General features: G+C 41.7%; 1 protein-coding gene across 1 annotated transcript in view; it reads left to right on the forward strand.

Moving 5' to 3' along the window:
- Window positions 1–22,148, forward strand: part of cacna1ib (calcium voltage-gated channel subunit alpha1 Ib) — a 110,984-nt gene that overhangs the window by 7,242 nt on the left and 81,594 nt on the right. The window contains exons 2-5 of the mRNA XM_081380547.1: window positions 4,363–4,485; window positions 4,920–5,053; window positions 10,952–11,049; window positions 14,393–14,552. Of these exons, the coding sequence (XP_081236673.1) occupies window positions 4,363–4,485; window positions 4,920–5,053; window positions 10,952–11,049; window positions 14,393–14,552 (515 nt within the window). The remainder of the gene's footprint in view (window positions 1–4,362; window positions 4,486–4,919; window positions 5,054–10,951; window positions 11,050–14,392; window positions 14,553–22,148) is intronic.

Genomic DNA, 22,148 nt, shown 5'->3' on the forward strand with positions numbered 1-22,148 from the left:
AATATAGTGCTTTAACAGAACACAGGCGTCAGATTTGTGTGTGTCGTTCCTCAGGATGTTTGATCTCCGCTATAACACACATCTGAGGGGCTTTCTGTGGTGTTTCACTGCGTGTCGGAGGTTTAGAACCTGCGTGTTCAATCGATCTCAGCTCGCGTCTCGTGTCATTGCTCATTTCCAGAGAGAGTTTGAGTGACGACTAATGTATTCCTCCGCTGGTGAATGGGCACTCATAAGGGTCCTCGCTAGTGATGATGGAGTCAGAGTCTCAGGCTTTCTGGAGGTTCTTCTCACGAATGCTGAGGATCAAAAGCTGAAGACAGAAGATTTCTGTGTGTGTGTGAGTGTGTGTGTGTGTGTGTGTGTGTGTGTGTTGTTCAGTCTTTTACAGTTGAAAGGGCTTCATTACTGTGTTGTTTCAGATGCTTAATGCAGATCTGTCTCACTCTCACACACACACACGCACAGACCCAGACCCGTCTCACACACACATAGACCCGTCTCACACACACGCAGACCCGTCTCACACACAGACACAGATCTGTCTCTCACACAGTGGCGCAAAAAGTGTGTATGTGCTATATGCGGCGCATAGGGGCGCGCAGCACCAGGGGGGCGCCAAAACGATGGTAATTTTTATTTATTTATTTTTTTATACGTAGCTGCTGTTGTGCGTTTCTAAATAATTTCTGCATTTCCTCAATGTTATATAACTTTTTAGAGGACTAACAGGCTAGAGTAGAATATTCATAAGATTCCATCATATAGCCTAATTTTGACATAGAGAGGGGGGGATAATATCACGAGCAGGCGGGGGCGCCGTGAGCGCTGAGCGAGCATGTACGAGTCGAAAAAGATGGATAGGCAAGGCAAGGCAAGTTTAAGTTTTATCTTTTTGGATAAAGCAAGCAAAAAAGCTGTCGGCACTAAAAATAGAAAAAGAAAGAGGGAAAAGGAGATGGCATGTCAATTGATGTGCCAGCAGCTAAATAAGTGGATGGTCAAAGGCAACAAGATTTAAAGTGTGACGTCCACGCATGTAGGCTAGGAGATTCCCGGTGGGCCGACGTGCTTTTTGGGCCGATACATCTAATAGGCTATTTTTTTTTTTTTTTGGTCTTTGTCTTAACGGCCCATAAAACATGTACATCGGCAGCCCATTCGTTTTGTTTTGTTTTGCTTAAAGGCAGGGTAGGTAGGATTTTTCCAAAAAAAACAAATTCCAAATTTGTTTAAAATTTATTTATATATCAATACATAATTAAAATTTAAGTACTCTGAAAAAGAAAGTATAAAAATCGAGTGTCTGTAGACCTCTCACGACTGTTTTAAAGACAGCTCATTATTTCCATTCACTCCACCCCCTCCCTTCTGGGCTCCTTCCAAAGCCACGCCCCCAAAACACATGAACGCGCGACGCTAAACGCTCAGGCTCAGCTGGAAGACGCATTTATTTACCTGAGACGAGTGGAGAGGAAGGAGCGCAGTGCATGCAGTGACATCATGTCAGAACCACATGTAATAAAAAATCTTACTTTATCATTATGAATATAAACAAATAAGATGTATTTTAGTACTCACTATCAAGCTAGCATATCGATATTGGTAAAGTTTAAAATATATTTTGTTTCACGCTGAACCTGGTAAAAGAGTTTAGACAGAGTAAAGCTAGTTCTAAAAAAAGTTCCTAGATGCGGTGTAGGCCTACTACTGTAGCTGTTACACATTCATTTTGTTATCTAAAGTAAAATTTTGCGCAATTCAACACGAGAGCTATCAACTTGAGCTAGGCCTATTGTTTATGTATCGTCTCTACTAGGGCTCGCTAAGTATAAAACATTGTAGTTATGCAAAGTAATGTTATGTTAGCTATAGGGCTGCACGATTTGGGGAAAATGTCATATTGCGATAATTGAGGTCAATATTGCGATTGCGATTGCGATATGCGATATAATAAACAAATGGTTTCATGAGTCGACTTGCTTGGTTCTCAAGGAAAATAAATGCACACACAGATTAGTGATAATCAGCCTAAAGAAAAAAGTTCTTTATTCAAGAGCAGTGAGTGTTTTTCTCTGTTCCCTTTGTTCTTTGATTAACTTTAGCGACAGATTTTTTTTTTCTTTTTTTTTTTTTAACAAGAACAAAACATCATTTACATACAAGAGTACATGTCAGGGGTAAAGAAAAATAATAATAAAAAATAAAATAAAAATAGAAAAAAATAAAAAAAATAAAACAGAATAACTTTAGCGACAGATGTAATTAGTGGCTACTGTGTACTGTCCCTTTAAGACCAGCCGCTGTCAGAGACGCGGATCTCACACGCGCCTCATTCTTTAACGAGTCATCACAACTCTTCATGTTCATCAGAAGACTACTCTTATGTTATGAAGACACTCGACAAAAAGACATTTTGGCATAATTGTGTGTGTTATTGTTCGTTCAAGCTCGAAAGAGAACTGTATTTTGTCATGCTGTTTTGTGCGCACGCACGATATTAGCGCGAATCTTTCTGTGTGTCACAGTCAGGACATTCACAGGCAGCGCGTTCATTATGGCATACATGTGTGTTGTTCGTTCTACCGCGAAAGAGAACTTAATACTGGCGCGCGTCTATCTGTGTGTGTGTATGTGTGTGTGTGTGTCTGTCAGGAGGACATTCACAGGCAGCTCGTTCTTTTATGTCTTATCGCGCATGAATGGTTTAAAAGCATTTGCATTAATAAGTGCATTAACAGCGCTAATTTGTTTATTTAATATAAAATCGCAGCATTTTGCGTCATATAATCGCGTAGGCTTGACATCGCGATTGCGATTGCGATACGATTAATCGTGCAGCACTAGTTAGCTATATTAGGCAGATACGTGTGCTTGTGATACATGCTTCTTGAAAACATAAACAAAACAAAAATTATAATCAAAATGAAAAAAGAAAGATTACCTGTCCAGCAGAAATAAAGCCATCAAGGAGTCACTTTTCAGCCCCTTGAGGTCCCTCAGTACTCGCCATCGCTGGAAAGCCACGCCAATATTTACTCGAGTTTTATTTCTTTGTTTATCCGAAAACTTTTTGTTCATTGCCTTTTCTAGTACTGTCTTTCTTTTTTTGCCTTGTTTGCCTTCGCTAACTGCATATGCCGGTAATGTGAAATTTGAATGATCTTTCTCTGCCATTATTTTGCTCTTACCTAGGTAGCCTAACTTCCGTGCCTTGAACTCAAATCAAACGGGTGCGCGCATGTGGGCAGATCCGGTAAAAACAGGGGTGGTAGCCATAGTTGCGAGAGAGAGTGACTGTCGCCCAAGCCAATCATTTGTTTCGTCCCGGATGGAAATAATGAGCTGTGTTTATTGCAGATTAAAAGGTCTAGAGTCACTCGATTTTTATAATCTTTTTTTCAGAGTACTTACACTTTAATTATGTACTGATATATAAAGACAGTTTAAACCAATTTTGAAAAAAGTTTTTTAGAAAAATCCTGCCTACCCCACCTTTAATTGGCGGCGCTGGGTTAGTGCTGTTGTAATGCATTGGTAAAAAAAAACGTCAGCGTTATTTATTTTTATTTTTTTGACATTTTTCATTACACACGTAGATCAGCGGCCCATTGGTTCTTTTCTTGATTGACACTGGGCTGGCCCAATCACATCTTTAATGTGAAGTATAGAAATTAGTAAAAAACTAATTATGAAAGTTTCCTTTAGTTTTCAGTGCATTTGTTTAACAATATATGGCTATTACTATTACTACGCAAAAATTGTTGCTGCATACACCTCTGACACTGGGTAGTTGCGCCCCTGTATGTGTGTGAGAGAGAGAGAGAGAGAGAGAGAGAGAGAGAGAGAGAGAGAGAGAGAGAGTGTGTGTGTGTGTGTGTGTGTGTGTGTGTGTGTGTGTGTATGTGTGTGTGTGAGAGAGAGAGAGAGAGAGAGAGAGAGAGAGAGTGTATATGTGTGTGTGTGTGTGTGTGTGTGTGTGTGTGTGAGAGAGAGAGAGAGTGTATATGTGTGTGAGAGTGTTTGTGTGTGTGTGTGTGTGTGTGTGTGTGTGTGTGTGTGTGTGTGTGTGTGTGTGTGTGTGTGTGTGTGTGTGAGAGAGAGTGTGTGAGTCCATCGGTTTACAGAAGGACACTCTCCTCTATAGCAGGGCTTCAGTCTGTTAGACGCATCAGATATGATCCTCATGTGAGGGACCACATCCTAACCTTCAGAAGTCATCTATCTTTTATAAACGCCTAATTTATACTCTGAAAAATGTATATTATACATGTATAGTTAGTTTGTCTCTATCGGTTCAGTGTGTTTGATTGTTGTTGGCCTGATCTGTGATGTTGAACTCGAGCGCTGGATCTCCTTAACTCCTGGTGTACGTGGTTCGAGCGTGTGAGTATGATGGTGATCCTGCTGAACTGTGTGACGCTGGGAATGTACCAGCCCTGTGAGAACATCGACTGCTCCTCGGAGCGCTGCCAGATCCTGCAGGTCAGTGTGAGGAACCGGGTTCTGTTAACGAGCCGTTCGCTCCGTCTAATCGCTCCTCTCGTGAGGATTCAGCGCGTTAACCAACCCTTTAAACACACTTCAGATCTTATATTCAAACACACACTCTCAGAAGATTCGTCATCTAGAGACTCGTCATCAGAGCTTTGTGTTAATTAGCGGATCATTAATTTAATTACACTGCTGATGCTCTCTCCAGTCAGATTTATTTCTACAGCGCTTTAATCATTTGTTAACAAACAAGTATTCGTGACTTCATTGACCACACTGTTTCTGCATTAAATAATTACTTTGTTTAAATTAATACATTTTTCGCTAACTGTGATTCGGTCATTTCTGAAAAAAGAGAATAGTGTCTTTGTTCTAATCTGAGAGTCCTGAGTAAACGAGTGAACATGAAGTGTGTTTTCACCCAGGCCTTCGACGCCTTCATCTACGTCTTCTTTGCGCTGGAGATGGTGGTGAAGATCGTGGCTCTGGGGATCTTCGGCCAGCGCTGTTATCTGGGCGACACCTGGAACCGACTGGACTTCTTCATCGTGATGGCCGGGTGAGCAGTGCTTAAACACACACGTTATACGGGTTTGATTCCTCAACACCTGAACACCTGAACACCTGAGCACCTGAACACCTGAGCACCTGAACACCTGAGCACCTGAGCACCTGAACACATGAACACATGAACACCTGAGCACCTGAGCACCTGAAGAGCACTGTGCACCTGAGCACCTGAACACCTGAGCACCTGAGCACCTGAACACATGAGCACCTGAGCACCTGAACACATGAGCACCTGAACACCTGAACACCTGAACACCTGAACACCTGAGCACCTGAGCACCTGAACACATGAGCACCTGAGCACCTGAACACATGAGCACCTGAGCACCTGAACACCTGAGCACCTGAGCACCTGAACACATGAACACCTGAACACATGAACACCTGAACACCTGAACACCTGAACACCTGAACACCTGAACACCTGAGCACCTGAGCACCTGAACACATGAGCACCTGAGCACCTGAACACATGAGCACCTGAGCACCTGAACACCTGAACACCTGAGCACCTGAACACCTGAACACATGAACACATGAACACCTGAGCACCTGAGCACCTGAACACCTGAAGAGCACTGTGCACCTGAGCACCTGAACACCTGAACACCTGAACACCTGAACACCTGAACACCTAAGCACCTGAGCACCTGAGCACCTGAACACCTGAGCACCTGAGCACCTGAAAACCTGAGCACCTGAACACCTAAGCACCTGAGCACCTGAGCACCTGAACACCTGAGCACCTGAGCACCTGAACACCTGAGCACATGAACACCTGAACACATGGGCACCTGAGCACCTGAACACCTGAACACATGAGCACCTGAACACATGAACACCTGAGCATCTGAGCACCTGAACACCTGAACACATGAGCACCTGAACACCTGAACACATGAGCACCTGAGCACCTGAACACATGAGCACCTGAACACCTGAACACCAGAACACCTGAACACCTGAACACCTGAACACCAGAACACCTGAACACCTGAGCACCTAAGCACCAGAACACCTGGACACGTGAACACCTGAGCACCTGAGCACCTAAGCACCAGAACACCTGAACATCTGAGCACCTAAGCACCAGAACACCTGAACACATGAACACCTGAACACATGAGCACCTGAGCACCTGAACACCTGAACACCAGAGCACCAGAGCACATGAGCACATGAACACATGAACACCTGAGCACCTGAGCACCTGAACACATGAACACATGAACACCTGAGCACCTGAGCACCTGAACACCTGAGCACCTGAACACCTGAACACCAGAGCACCTGAGCACCTGAGCACATGAACACCTGAACACATGAGCACCTGAACACCAGAGCACCTGAACACATGAGCACCTGAACACATGAGCACCTGACCACCTGAACACATGAGCACCTGAGCACCTGAACACGTGAACACCTGAGCACCTGAACACCTGAACACCTGAACACATGAGCACCTGAGCACCTGAGCACCTGAACACATGAGCACCTGAGCACCTGAACACATGAGCACCTGACCACCTGAACACATGAGCACCTGAGCACCTGAACACGTGAACACCTGAGCACCTGAACACCTGAACACATGAACACCTGAACACCTGAACACATGAGCACCTGAACACCTGAGCACCTGAGCACCTGAACACATGGGCACCTGAGCACCTGAGCACCTGAACACCTGAACACCAGAGCACCTGAACACCTGAGCACCTGAACACATGAGCACCTGAGCACCTGAACACATGAGCACCTGAGCACCTGAACACATGAGCACCTGAACACCTGAACACCAGAACACCTGAGCACCTGAACACCTGAACACCAGAGCACCTGAGCACCTGAGCACCTAAGCACCTGAACAGCACCTGAACACCTGAACACATGAACACCTGAACACCTGAGCACCTGAACACCAGAGCACCTGAGCACCTGAACACATGAGCACCTGAGCACCTGAACACCTGAACACATGAGCACCTGAGCACCTGAACACCAGAGCACCTGAGCACCTGAACACATGAGCACATGAACACCTGAACACATGAGCACCTGAACACCAGAGCACCTGAGCACCTGAGCACATGAACACCTGAGCACATGGGCACCTGAGCACCTGAACACCTGAACACATGAGCACCTGAACACCTGAACACATGAGCACCTGAGCACCTGAACACCTGAACACCTGAGCACCTGAACACCTGAACACATGAACACCTGAACACATGAGCACCTGAGCACCTGAACACATGAGCACCTGAGCACCTGAACACCAGAGCACCTGAACACCTGAGCACCTGAACACCTGAACACATGAACACCTGAACACATGAGCACCTGAGCACCTGAACACCTGAACACCTGAACACATGAGCACCTGAACACCTGAACACATGAACACATGAACACCAGAACACATGAACACCTGAACACATGAACACCTGAACACATGAACACCGGAACACATGAACACCTGAACACATGAACACATGAACACCTGAACACAAGAACACATGAACACCTGAACACCAGAGCACCTGAACAACTGAGCACCTGAGCACCTGAACACATGAACACCTGAACACCTGAGCACCTGAGCACCTGAACACATGAGCACCTGAACACCTGAACACCTGAACACATGAACACATGAGCACCTGAACACATGAGCACCTGAACACCTGAGCACCTGAACACCTGAGCACCTGAGCACCTGAACACATGAGCACCTGAACACCTGAGCACCTGAACACCTGAGCACCTGGGCACCTGAACACATGAGCACCTGAACACCTGAACACATGAGCACCTGAGCACCTGAACACCTGAACACATGAGCACCTGAACACCTGAAAACCTGAATACATGAACACTTGAGCACCTGAGCACCTGAGCACCTGAGCACCTGAACACATGAGCACCTGAACACCTGAGCACCTGGGGCCGTATTCACAAAGCATTTTATCTTACCACTAGGAGTACTCCTAAATCGCACTAAAAGATTTTAGCTAGGAGTTTTCTCTTAAAAGTTATTCACAACGCCTTTCAGACCTACTCTTAGTAAAGAAAAATGACAACTCCTAAACTAAGAGTGAGTCTTTGTTGCTATGGATGACGTCATTACTCATGCACGAGCTTGACTGAAGTGACCACCTTGATTGGCTGATGATTGTAACGCGGGAATGATTCCAAACCCCTCCCCTACGATGATGATTGACAGGTGACAGGTCTGAGAATGCGTGCGCTACACAAGTAGTGCGAAGGACGAAGATGATGAATAACTGAATAAATAGCCTAAATGAATAAAGAGTAAGGAAAAACAAATAGCCTAGTAGCCAATGAAACATATGGATTGATGCAATATCTTTGCAACGTTATTGAATTAATCTGTCACTATATGCCTCTGCCTACGTTTGCAAAGAGAAGAACATTTTAATTTGATTCACAATCAAACGTTACAATTAGTTTACATGCAATGAGTAGCCTAGTTTTGGTTGTTGTTGGTGGCGTTATTGCATCCCTAGTTATGCCTACAATGCAAAATTGTTCCCTCGCGATTGGAAGCTCCTGTAGCCGCCGCGCACGCATTTCAAAACATCGCAACGTGAAATGCCACAAAAAGCGGTTTGTGAATAGGTCTTAGTGAGTTAGGAGTCCTCTCGACTTCTTTTAAGCTGTCCCAGGCTTAGGTGCTACTTTTAGGGCTAAAATGCTTTGTGAATTACTCTTAGTCAAAAAAATTAGGAGTCCTAAAGTTACGAGTGCCACGCCCATTATTTTTAGGAGTTGCTCCTAAATTCGCCAGTTAGGAGCTACTTTTAGCCTGAAAATTCTTTGTGAATACGGCCCCTGAACACCTGAGCACCTGAACACATGAGCACCTGAACACATGAGCACCTGAACACCTGAACACATGAGCACCTGAACACCTGAGCACCTGAACACCTGAACACATGAGCACCTGAACACCTGAAAACCTGAATACATGAACACCTGAACACCTGAGCTGAGGAAGCGGGATGATGAAAGCTTCTCAGTTCAGCGGCTGTATTCACAAAGAATTTTAAGGCTAAAAGTAGCTGACAGATTAATTCAATAATGTTGCAAAAATATTGCATCAATCCATATGTTTCATTGGCTACTAGGCTATTTGTTTTGCCTTACTCTTTATTCATTTAGGCTATTTATTCAGTTATTCATCATCTTCCGTCCTTCGCACTACTTGTGTAGCGCACGCATTCTCAGACCTGTCACCTGTCACTCATCATCGTAGGGGAGGGGTTTGGAATCATTCCCGCGTTACAATCATCAGCCAATCAAGGTGGTCACTTCAGTCAAGCTCGTGCATGAGTAATGACGTCATCCATAGCATCGAAGACTCACTCTTAGTTTAGGAGTTGTCATTTTTCTTTACTAAGAGTAGGTCTGAAAGGCGTTGTGAATAACTTTTGAGAGAAAACTCCTAGCTAAAATCTTTTAGTGCGATTTAGGAGTACTCCTAGTGGTAAGATAAAATGCTTTGTGAATACGGCCCCTGGTCAGGAGGGATTCATGACGCTGATATTCTCATACACTAGTTAAAAAAACAATAAAACAATGTTTTGTATTTTTGAGTTTTACTTGCTTTCAAAAGTTGATATTTACATTTTTTCAATTCAGATACATTGGACAAATCTATTTTGTTAAAAAATATTTAAAAAATGTAATAAATATTTTTTTTTAAATATTATCAAAAAATAATAGTAATAAATGCTTGTGTAATATCGTGATGTAACCGCCTGTACCGCTGCCTATATACACATATCCAGAGGCTTTTCGATTCCCTAGTTGTTTTTTTAGACATAATGTCTTACGTTTATTAGATATATATTTAGACATTCTATAAGACTACTTTTGGTCAAGGTTTTTTTTGTTAAGTATCAGGTTTTGCATTATGATTACAATCAGACATTAAAATTTAGTTTGAAAGGGAACACACGGAGAGATTTTTGTTTGGTTTTTGATTGATAATTTAAAAATCTGACAAAAATAAGGAATGGATATCAATAATTCAAATCACTTTATATAAACATTTTGAAATTAAAATGTAATTGTCTGTGCATTCTGCATTGGGTTGAATTGTTGATTTTATTTCACACACTTGCTCTGTTGCAATTACACTAGTTCAAATGTGTGTGTGTGTGTGTGTGTGTGTGTGTGTGTGTGTGTGTGTGTGTTTATTTTGGAGAATAACCCGTTCATTGCTGTACTTTTATCATGATTTTGCAACATTAATGTCTCATTTAAACTACAGACCAATGGTTCACGATGTTTCGCTGCTTATCAAACCTTCTGTTTCGCTGACGTGTGTTTTATTTGTGTCTACAGTATAGACTCTGATCAGTCAGTAAAACAGTGTGTGAAAGCAGGACAGATGGAGATCTTTAATGAACGCCAGCTCTGTGTTTGCATGTGTGTGAATATGTTGAGCATACGACTAGATGCCAGAGATCATCACACCAGCTGTGTGTGTGTGTGTGTGTGTGTGTGTGTGTGTGTGTTTGAGGAGCTTCTGCTGGAGATTCAGGCGCGCTTGAACAAACGTTTAATGTGTGTGTGTGTGTGTGTGTGTGTGTGAGACTGCTGTGTTAGACACATGAAATGTGTGTTTTTAACGTGTGTGTGTGTGTGTGTGTGTGTGTGTGTGTGTGTGTGTTTGAGGAGCTTCTGCTGGAGATTCAGGTGTGCGTGAACAAATGTTTAACATGTGTGTGTGTGTGTGTGTGTGTGTGTGTGTGTGTGTGTGTTTGAGGAGCTTCTGCTGGAGATTCAGACTGCTGTGTTAGACACATGAAATGTGTGTTTTTAACGTGTGTGTGTGTGTGTGTGTGTTTAGGGTGGTGGAGTATTCACTGGACCTGCAGAACATCAACCTGACGGCCATCCGGACAGTGAGAGTCCTGCGACCGCTCAAAGCCATCAATAGAGTCCCGAGTGAGTCCTGATTCTGCCGTCCGTGATCGTGTGGATCAAACGTGACTGTGAGGGATTCATCAGCGCTGAAGAGGAGACGAGCTTCTTCACACGAGCCTCTAATCAGATCAAACCCTCCTGAGGAACCATGAGCACTGCAGCCACAGAGATCATGATCCTGAAGATGAACCGGGAGGAAATCACATTAATATTATGGGGATTAGACACACAGGGCCCTATCTCGCACCCAGCGCAATTGACTTTGTACACGACGCATGAATCATTCCTATTTCTCATCCGATGCACAGCGGACTCTTCCCTCCACAGACGCACGTCAGTAAACTAGGGAATGAACGTGCGCTCCCGGGGGCGGCTCAGCGAAAAGAGGAGACGTGTTCCGGCGCAAACGTTCCCTGGTGCTATTTTGCAGTTTCAGAAAACAATTCCGCCACAGACCAGGAGAAACCTCGTCTAAAGTCAGTGGCGCGTAATTCAGATGCTGTTTTAAGAGCGCATGCTTGGCCATAATGTAGCGTGTGCACAACGCGCATACACTTTGCTTCTCTCATCTACACAGATGCAGCAGTTCACATTTTTGCAAATTATACATTATTACAAGGAGAAATATTCCACACGAGGGAAATCATTGTGGTGTCCATGAAGATGTGAAAAATAGGCATAAATCTAGCTTACACATTTACCCAAATTATCATACGCCTGTTTAACCGAAGCTAATCTGTGTGTGTTTCTCCATCCCCAATGTCACTTCTCTGTGTTTTACGGCCCTGACGAGAACGTCGGTCTCCTCGGCTGTGAACCGCTCCTGGCAAATCCGCCGTTATAATAGCAATCCGCCATGGAACAAGCGCGCCTGCTCTTAAAGGGAATGTGAGATGTCGGCAAGAGTCATTTATCCCCCCGGTATAATAGCAACAGCACCCGAGATCCACCCACAAAGTTACTTGCGTTTTGTGCTTGACACTTGTGTTTCAGATTATTAAAATAGGGCCCACTGTTAGGGTTGCCAACCGCTTCGTATAATACGGAATCGTCCCGTATTTAAGGCATCAATGAAGCGTCCCGTATGAAAGCTTCGGACATAGGCTTACTCTCTAAATTGACAATTAACCATTTCTTTGAGACAAATCTTTGTTTGACTTGCAAACATAGACGTTTGTTGAAGAATTTAAGACCCAGCAGAATCCTCTACCGGCTGTCGCTATCAGACGACATTACCAAAAATCTTTCACTATTGTAAGTTAATGTTAAATAGAGAGAAACATTTGACATTAAAGTAACTTACCGTAGGCTACTTGGTTGGACCTCGTTATTGAAACACAAAATTAAATAACCAATAAAATGTCAAGCACCAAAAGCAGCCCATGCTAACCATCTAAGTTCTCTTTATCTCAGTAATGTTCAATTGTGTTGATAGAAAAAAACAAGAAGATACATTTCTAGTTTCAACATTATTTGGTCTTCAGAAAATGTGCATCCATTGAAAATGTGAGTACCAATTTACTCATGGAGCCACATTAACATATATTACTATATATTTAACCATATTCAGCCTTAAAAATTAAGAAACCAAAAGAAAAATTTGTTAAGAATTACAATCTAAAAGGATATTAAGATATTTTTAATATGAATTGCAGGCAAAAAACAAAAAACAAAAGTAGTGTTTTTTCCCATTTTTAAAGGAAAGTTTCTGAAATTTGGTTGATTTTTCCACGAAATGACCCAAATGTGTTTGTCTGAGAAGCTTTTATATCATAAGTTGGCAACCCTACATACTGTCGACCAACCCTAACACAAAACTTTTTTTATACTGTTTTTACAAGGTTTTGGGAGTTTGTTCAGGTTTAGCTCACGTCTTCCAGTAACATTAATAGAACATTCGTTCAGAGTTATCTGGTCTTTAATAACGTTCTCAAAACATCAGCGCAAAAACATTATTTATACATTGCTCAAAAGTGCAATTGCAGGGTATTTATATTCAGTATAAATATGTAAATGCATTTGTAATATACTTAGCATAAAATAAATGTATTTCAAATACATTTTAGTATATTTATTTTTCACTAGGGTGAGGAAGAACATGATTTCTGCATTGTAATCAGTATTTGTTTTTATTTTCCAGCAGAAACGCATAGCAAAATGACTGAAATTAATGAGAAAACTGAAAATAAATAAAAAGTAATTCAAACTAATAGCATCTAAAAGCATCTCAGCGCGACTGAGACTCTCACAGCTTCTCGAAACTTTCAGTTAATGTGTCAGTAATGTGTTTTTACTCCACCTCACGGTAAACACTCGAAGACGAGACCTCCGCAGATCTCTGTCAGAAACGCCTTCACAGATCCTCACATCTGTGCCTGTCAGAAACATCTCCGAACGTTTGCTCTTCTGCTCTTGCTCACGGTGGAACTCGTGGAATCACGTTAAGGCGTTTGAGTTCTGGGATTAAAATACGGTTTTGATCCGGAGTAGAGATGAGCAGTATAAGAATAAAGACTCTGATGTGTTTGGCTTGTGAAGCCGAGTGTTTGTTTCAAAGCAGCTTTTCAGCGATTCATGATGTTTTGAATATCTTAATATCTTCATGCCTTATAGTTGCGTTTATCAGATTAGAGCTGTGCAATAATATACAGTCAAACCAAAAATTGTTCAGACTCCAGATATAATTTTTTATATTGTTTCACTAGTGTGATCAGGACACTATAGTTAATTTCTGTGAGGAGAGCAAAATAAAGTAAACTGTGACATATTACACCCAAATATTCTTCATTCAGTGACTACCAGTAAAACTTTGGGCCCAATAATGATTGGGACACTTTGAGCTGATCATGTTTTGCTGAAGTGTGTTTTCTTTAATTGCTAATGCTCTTTTTACACACAGACTGAACACAATGAAGCATTGCTTGGTGATTGGTTGAGCTAAACTGGTATTATCTAATTGTGTAGTTAAATTTAACAGCTGACAGATATTCAACATAATTCATGTGTGAGACAGTCTAACAGAAGGACGGACAAAACCAGTCAAATTTCAACTGAGTTCATAACTCTGAGTTCTGCTCATATTTTATTACCATTTTCTAAACTATAGCGAATAAACTGAGATAATGTGAGAAATGTTGAAGGAGTCTGGATACATTTAGGTTTGACTAGTTATATTTTGTGACGATATAAACAGTATGCTTAGCGTAAGTGTACTGTATGTATCTGGCTAACTATTAATTTGTTATCTGGTGATATTGAGAATTATGAAACCTGTGTGGTTTTGAATGTCAGATTGTTATAATTTCTTGCTCATGGTGGTGTATTTGTGTGTGTGTGTGTGTGTGTGTGTGTGTGTGTGTGCCAGGCATGAGGATCCTGGTGAATCTGCTGTTGGACACACTGCCGATGTTGGGGAATGTTCTTCTGCTCTGCTTCTTCGTCTTCTTCATCTTCGGCATCATCGGTGTTCAGTTGTGGGCGGGGCTTCTGCGCAACCGCTGCTACCCGGAGGAGAACTTCACCCTGTGAGTCTGAAGACTTTTAGACTGTAAAACAATATGTTTGTAGTGTGCGTGACGTCACCCGTAGTGTTTCTGAAGAGCGTTTATGAAGCCCAAATAGCCGGCCGTCGCAATCTTGGCAGCATCACTCCCGAATAAACGAAAATGGCGGATTAGCTGAGGTGACGTGGCGCTAAAAGACAAACGGCTAGTAGTGACATCAGCGGCAATCGACCTGTCACTCAAGTGGCCACGCCCTTAATTATGCAGAACTTTAAGGATTCACCCCCCTCACAGTCGTCATGAAGGGCAAAATTAGCTATAAAGAAAGAACAAAGGCAAAATAACGCATGCACGTTTTCTTAATATGATAATTAAAAACCAAGAGACTGATGAAAATGCGGGACAAGCAGTGAAAATGCTGTGCGGCACCACGCAAAGCGTATAATAACACAAACTATTACCTAAAGTGCCCAATTATGCTTTTTCGGATGTGACCTTTCATGTAGTGTGTAATAAATCTGTTTTGAATGTAAAAGCTCTGCAAAGTTTCAAAGATCAAAGTGCAGATTAATGGAGTTTTTATTTCCTAAAGAAAGAAGTGATTCTGAACTGAAACGAGTCGTCAGTAATTCTGATTTACTTTAGTTTGTAACTCATTAGCATAATGCCAGCCTGTGGTGTTGATTGGCTGAGCAGCGTCTCTTAGCTCCGCCCTCAAACACTGTAGTGTATCTGAGACTGGGAGAGTTTGGTTCGTGTTGTTCGTGTCGAGAAGACGCTGTTTCTGCTGACAAAGCAAATCCACTTTGATGAGATTGATACGGTAAAACCCACGCCATCGTTACTGTTCATCACTGTGAGATTCAGATATGATAATGAACGTTTGCTTTCTGACCAATCAGAGCAGAGCAGCTCTCAGAGAGGCGGAGCTTAGAGAGACTGAATCTCCGAACGAAGCGTTTCAGACACTGAGAGAAAAGAGCTGATGTGCAGTGGAGATTATGAGAAAGTGTTTTTGACTTTGGATGACTGTAGGAGACTGTAGGAAACTAAATTAGGAAGTTTTAAATATCATACAGGGCTGTACAGATGCTACGAAAAGATTGTTCTGTGCGATGAATAAATGGACAGATTCTAGATGCGTGCAGGTCTTAAAGTGATAGCAGCTAGTAAACATGCTCTCGCTTGTTCTTAAAGGGATAGTTGCTTAACTCAAAAGATGATATTTTGAAGAACGTGGGTAACCAAACAGTTGCTGGTCCCCAATGAATTCCATAGTACGAAAAAAAAAAAAAACCCTTTTAGAAGTCATTGAGGACCAGCAACTGTTTGGTTACCCACATTCTTCAAAAACTTCTATGTTCAACATAAACATCTGGTTTAAAACAACTTGAGAGTGAGTAAATGATGACAGGATTTTCATTTTTAGGTGAACTATCCCTTTAATGTTAATAAAACAACAAAAGAGAAAATCACTCGCTACCCTTGACGGAAGAAGTTTAATACAGTAGCTTTAATGAGAATCAATGTATAATTTATACAGTGAAGTGTATATAGCGTTTTGTTTTTATAATTGTTCATTACATTTCTTTCTTGAATGCTGAATCTCCTGTAGCTGAAAAAATAAATAAAGCACTGTTTATTTCATTTGTATATTATGTTTTGTATCTTTGTTCTTATTTTTAATTACAAAAATAAAATATAATGACATAAAGATATTTATCTTCGCCCACTTTGGCCTTACTGTCTGCCATTCTTTTTTATTATATATTTTGTAACCTTGTAAGGCTTTGTTTTTAAAATAGGAAAATTAGTTTGGCTGTCTTGCAAAATAGTAAAACCAGCATGAAAAAGAATCGTGATAAAATCATGAATTGTGATTTTCCTGAAAACAATCGTGATGTGATATTTTTGCCATATCGCCCACCCTACAAAACCACCAGTGCTATGTGCAAAAAAAGTTAGCGTACAGCCCTGTCATAATAGGGCACTTTAACCAGCGCTGGTTTTCATCCTCCTGATCGTTTCTGATGGAACGTGAGTTTCTATTCTGGTTCACATTCACATCACTGAAGGCTCTTCTGGGGTTTGAGGGCCGTGCCGCTCTTGACCAGCGTAAACTCAGAGCCTTTACTGAGCCTCACGGGGGTTGAAGACATCAGTGAATCTGTCACGATGATCCCTCATTAGAGCGCACTGCAGATCCCTCACCGAAGCGCACTTCAGTGAACACAAATCATTATTAATGATTGAGAATCAGTACCGAGTGCAGTTTAACTGCCATCTTTCTGTGTCTCAAGAACCAGTGACGTGTGAAAGGAGCAAGTGCTCACCGGGTTAAAATATATTCAGAAAAGAATGCAAAATGAGAAGTCATGTCACTGCAAAAAATGTTTTTATTACTCAGTCAATCAAGATGCATTTACTAAAGTAGTAAAATGGCAAAAGATATTATGTCTTGTTTTCTGGGGGAGTGAGTTGTTGCTTAAAACAAGCAAAATGATCTGCCAATGGGGTCAGAAAAATAATGTTAATTCAAAAGGATTTTTTCCCCCAGAAAACAAGACATTTTACTCATCTAGTAAATGCTTCTTGATTTAATTAGATATTTTGACTGGAAACAAGACAAAAATACTGAGTAAGAACATCTTTTTGTGCAGTGCACCACACGCCGTTTCCCTGAGGTGAACAAACAAATCACTCACAGTAATTTAAGCAACAACATGCATATCCAAAATAGATACGATTATCTTTTTTCTAAATGCATTGATTTTATTGTGAATGATTCATTTGTGCGGGTATAATTTTTTTTAAACTTGCTTTGACCCTTATAATTTTTCAATTTTCATTTCATGCCGACTTTACAAGACTGTAACCGTATAATCGCTCCGCTCTAATCTGATAAATGCTGCAATAAGGCGTGATATTAAGCTATTATAAACATCAGCATCCTGATTTTCTGGAAAGCTGCTTTAAAAAATGTGTATTGTGCAAAGCACTACACAAATAAGATTCACTGACTTGACTTTAATGCTCATAAAAGTAAAACATTTTTTAAACGTAAAATCCTTCATATTTCTTTCTACTGAGAAATGTGAGCTGGACAATCTCTCTCTCTCTCTCTCTCTCTCTCTCTCTCTCTCTCTCTCTCTCTCTCTCTCGTTCTCTCTCTCTCTCATTCTCTCTCTCTCTCTCTCTCTCTCGTTCTCTCTCTCTCTCTCTCTCTCTCTCTCTCTCTCTCTCATTCTCTCTCTCTCTGTCTCTCTCTCTCTCTCGTTCTCTCGTTCCTCTAATGTTTCTGTGTGATGAGTGATGGCGCACAGCAGGGGCTGCTGGGAGAATTACGGCTTTGACCTTGTTATGTCACACATGTGGCGGCTGTGATAATGGAGGGTGTGTGTTTCAGCGTTAGGAGAGCAGCGCACACACACAGATTCACCAAAAAAAAACACTTTAGTCTCACTGTGAGATTACTCTCACACACACTGTTTCTCATCCGTTGAGGTTTTTTTTTCTGCAGAACTTTGAAGTCTTTTTTCAAAATAAATGTTATAGATATTATTGTGAATGATTCTTTTGTGCAAATGTTTCCTGTTTTGGTAACACTTTACAGTAAGCATTCAGTTAGAATAGTTAACTACATTAGTTTAAGTCGTCATGAAAGTGAAGTTGTGCTGGTCTTCTCTATTGTGTCGTATATCGAGCGAAGCGCTTTATGAACAAGAACAAATGTGGGCGGGGCTTGATTGTGTCTGTGGGGAATTGATTGGATGGTTGTGGTTTGCTATTGGCTAATCTCATGTGAGTGACAGGTTATAGCCCCGCCCTCGTCATCAGAGAAGAGAAGAGATGCTGAAGAGGAACTTATTCTCATTCAACATTATTAAAACTATAATGATGCGCTCCCATAAATCATGTACAATAAGCACTTCATAAAAACAAGAATTTTCCATTTTGATTTCATGCTGACTTTAACATTAACTAATATGAATATATGCTGTAGAAGTATTGTACGTTGTTTGTCAACATCAACATTTATTAATAGATTTTTTAAAATCAAAGTTGCATTAGTTAATGCAGATATAAATATATTGCTCATTTTTAGTTTATATAAGCTATTGAATTATCTAATGTTAACAAGTTAGACAATCTCCAATCATTTAGTGCGTTTAAACTCCACCCCTTTGTGCCACGCCCACATATCAACATCCAATCAACAACTGATGGAACAAAACCAAGTCTCCGCCCTACATTTTTCCTCTTTTCCAATATTCACTTGGCTGTATGTCACAATATTTCGCTTTCACCGTCTTTTTTTCGACGTCTTGGACAAAAACGTACTCTATCTCACAGTAGGATTGTGTTCCCACGTTCCCTCTCAATCCCAGCCCTCCCTGCAGGAGATCTCTAATCTCCTGTCTTACTTCTGCTCTATTTTTAACACATCTCTGTCCCATCGGTCTTTATCAGAGCCCACTGAACCCAAGACGCTTTAATAACCACTGACGGTCCTCCGATTCAGCTGACGTCACACACACCTCGGCCTGATCACTGCCAGAAGAACCTGAGAAACACACTCGCGCTCACAAGTTGACAAATGTTTAGATGTGTCTGAAAGAGTCTCTTCTGCTCACCAAACCTGCATTTATGTGATCAAAAAATACAGTAAAACATTATTCCAGTGTAAATCAGCTGTTCTCTATGTGAATATACAGTAAAGTGTAATTTATTCCTGTGATCAAAGCTGAGTTTCAGCATCATTACTTTAACATTCTGTTCTATTGACATCAGATCTGTCTGGAAATGCTGACGATCAGCCACTGATAGATGAATAAACGCTCGGCCTCTCTTTCATGGTGTTTGTCCTCTGTAATCTTCTGAAATATCATTTCATTTGCTGTGAGTGTTTGATCTGTGCGTTTGCTGTGTTCTCGAGTTTATTAAAAGCGTCTCAATGGCACCTTTGTGATCATAGAGAAGGAGCGCTGATGAAACCTCTGACCCTCTCGGCTCTGTTGAACCATCTGTGTGTGCTTCTGTTCTCCTGGAGGTTGCTCTTTATATTCCACAGAAATACTTCATGACTGTGATGAAATCTGCGGCTCCGAAACCTAGAGAGCAGAACACACTACCAGTCAGAAGTTTGAGATCAGCAAGATTTTTTATGTTTTTAAAAGAAGTCTCTTATGCTCACCGAGGCTGCATTTATTTGATCAAAATATACAAAATTACACAGTAATATTTTTAGTTTTTTAATCAGATAAATTCAGCCTTGGTGAGCAGAAGAGACTTCTTTTAAAAACATTACAAATCTTTATGACTGGTAGAGTATGCTGGGAGTATTTCAGTCTGGTTAATCGAGTCGAGTCGAGTCGTCTGTGCGCGCCACCTATATAGAGTATTCAGATCAGTCACTGGTGGCCTATGCTGGTTAGGATGCTTCCTAGGTTTTGGCAGAAACAAAAATATGAGCAACTTTTACGCTCTACTTGACTACATTTATAAATAAGTAAATGTACTTTTTACTCCAATACATTTGTGATGAGTAATGCAATTAAATTTAGCATGGCACCTAACGTTTACTGCTTCAGTTTGTTTCTGCTATAAAGAAGTGATATCGTCGTCTAAGGGTATTGAAGGAACTATATCTATAACTATATCTGTGTGTTTTGCCTTTACTCACCCAAACTGGTCAACAAGGCTGCTTTACACGAGTGCGAGTGTGTATTAACAGGCAGTTGCTGAATCTTAGGTGTTTGATTTAGGAGATGTGGTCGTGATGAGGCCGAAACCAGCACTTCCAGTGCAAGACCAGTAGACTTTGACTATTTAATTTTACTTAACTTTATTTTATTCATCCACTATATTGATGATACCGTCTTTGAAGGATATTTACTTACGGCCTTTTTGTGCACTTGAGCTCAACTGAGACGAGAGTTTGTAGATGTTTAAGAGGCTGTTGTGTTGACCTTTATTTATTGCAATATTTAGGTTTATGGGCCCTATTTTAACGATCTGAAACGCAAGTATCAAGCGCAAAACACAAGTATCTTTTGTGGGCGGATCTCGGGCGCTGTTGCTATTATACCGGCGGGATAAATGACTCTTGCGCTCGACGCAAATCTAAAATGTGTTGGTCTGAAGTCGCTTCATTACTCATAGGTGTGGTTTGGGCGTAACGTGAAATAAACCAATCAGAGCATCATCTCACATTCCCTTTAAGAGCAGGCGCGCTTGTTCCATGGCGGATTGCTATTATAACGGCGGATTTGCCAGGAGCGGTTCACAGCCGAGGAGACCGACGTTCTCGTCAGGGCCGTAAAACACAGAGAAGTGACATTGGGGATGGAGAAACACACCCAAATTAAAATCTATCATAATAATGTATGATTTGCAACAATGAAAATTGCTGCTTCTTTGTAGATGAGAGAATCAAAGTGTATGCGCGTTGTGCACACGCTACACTGATTATGGCCAAGCATGCGCCCTTAAAATAGCATATGAATTAAAATGAATAAACTCGTTTTTTTTCGGTCAGTGGCGGAATTGTTTTCTAAACGTGCAAAATAGCACGAGGGAACGTTTGCGCCGGAACACGCCTCCTCTTTGCGCTGAACCGCAAGTGTATTTCTTAGTTAACCGACGTGCGTCTGTGGAGGGAAGAGTCCGCTGTGCGCGGGTGCAAAATAGGAATGACACATGTGTCGGTGTACAAAGTCAGTTGCGCTGGGTGCAAGATAGGGCCCTATGTGTTATTTTGATTTTTAGAAAATATAAGCATATATTCCTGTGAAATTTAGTTTTTAGTATTTTGTCAGTGTAACATGGGCATCCCATAATAACCCGGCAGAGGTTTCTACCTGTTGTGTCAAGTGTATGTTTGCAATTAGACAGGTGTGTGTTTGCAGTGAGACAGGTGTGTGTTTGCAGTGAGACAGGTGTGTGTTTGCAGTGAGACAGTTGTGTGTTTGCAGTGAGAAGTGAGTTTGCAGTGAGACAGGTGTGTGTCTGCAGTGAGACAGGTGTGCGTTTGCAGCGGGAGTGTGTCTGCAGTGAGACAGGTGTGCGTTTGCATTGGGAGTGTGTCTGCAGTGAGACAGGTGTGTGTTTGCAGTGAGAAGTGAGTTTGCAGTGAGACAGGTGTGTGTTTGCAGTGAGAAGTGAGTTTGCAGTGAGACAGGTGTGCGTTTGCATTGGGAGTGTGTGTCTGCAGTGAGACAGGTGTGTGTTTGCAGTGGGAGTGTGTCTGCAGTGAGACAGGTGTGTGTTTGCAGTATGAGTGTGTCTGCAGTGAGACAGGTGTGTGTTTGCAGTATGAGTGTGTCTGCAGTGAGACAGGTGTGCGTTTGCATTGGGAGTGTGTCTGCAGTGAGACAGGTGTGTGTTTGCAGTATGAGTGTGTCTGCAGTGAGACAGGTGTGTGTTTGCAGTATGAGTGTGTCTGCAGTGAGACAGGTGTGTGTTTTCAGTATGAGTGTGTCTGCAGTGAGACAGGTGTGCGTTTGCAGTGGTAGTGTGTCTGCAGTGAGACAGGTGTGTGTTTGCAGTATGAGTGTGTCTGCAGTGAGACAGGTGTGCGTTTGCATTGGGAGTGTGTCTGCAGTGAGACAGGTGTGT

This window comes from Scardinius erythrophthalmus (assembly GCF_964197995.2).
Source record: "Scardinius erythrophthalmus genome assembly, chromosome: 12".
Lineage (NCBI taxonomy): Eukaryota > Metazoa > Chordata > Actinopteri > Cypriniformes > Leuciscidae > Scardinius > Scardinius erythrophthalmus.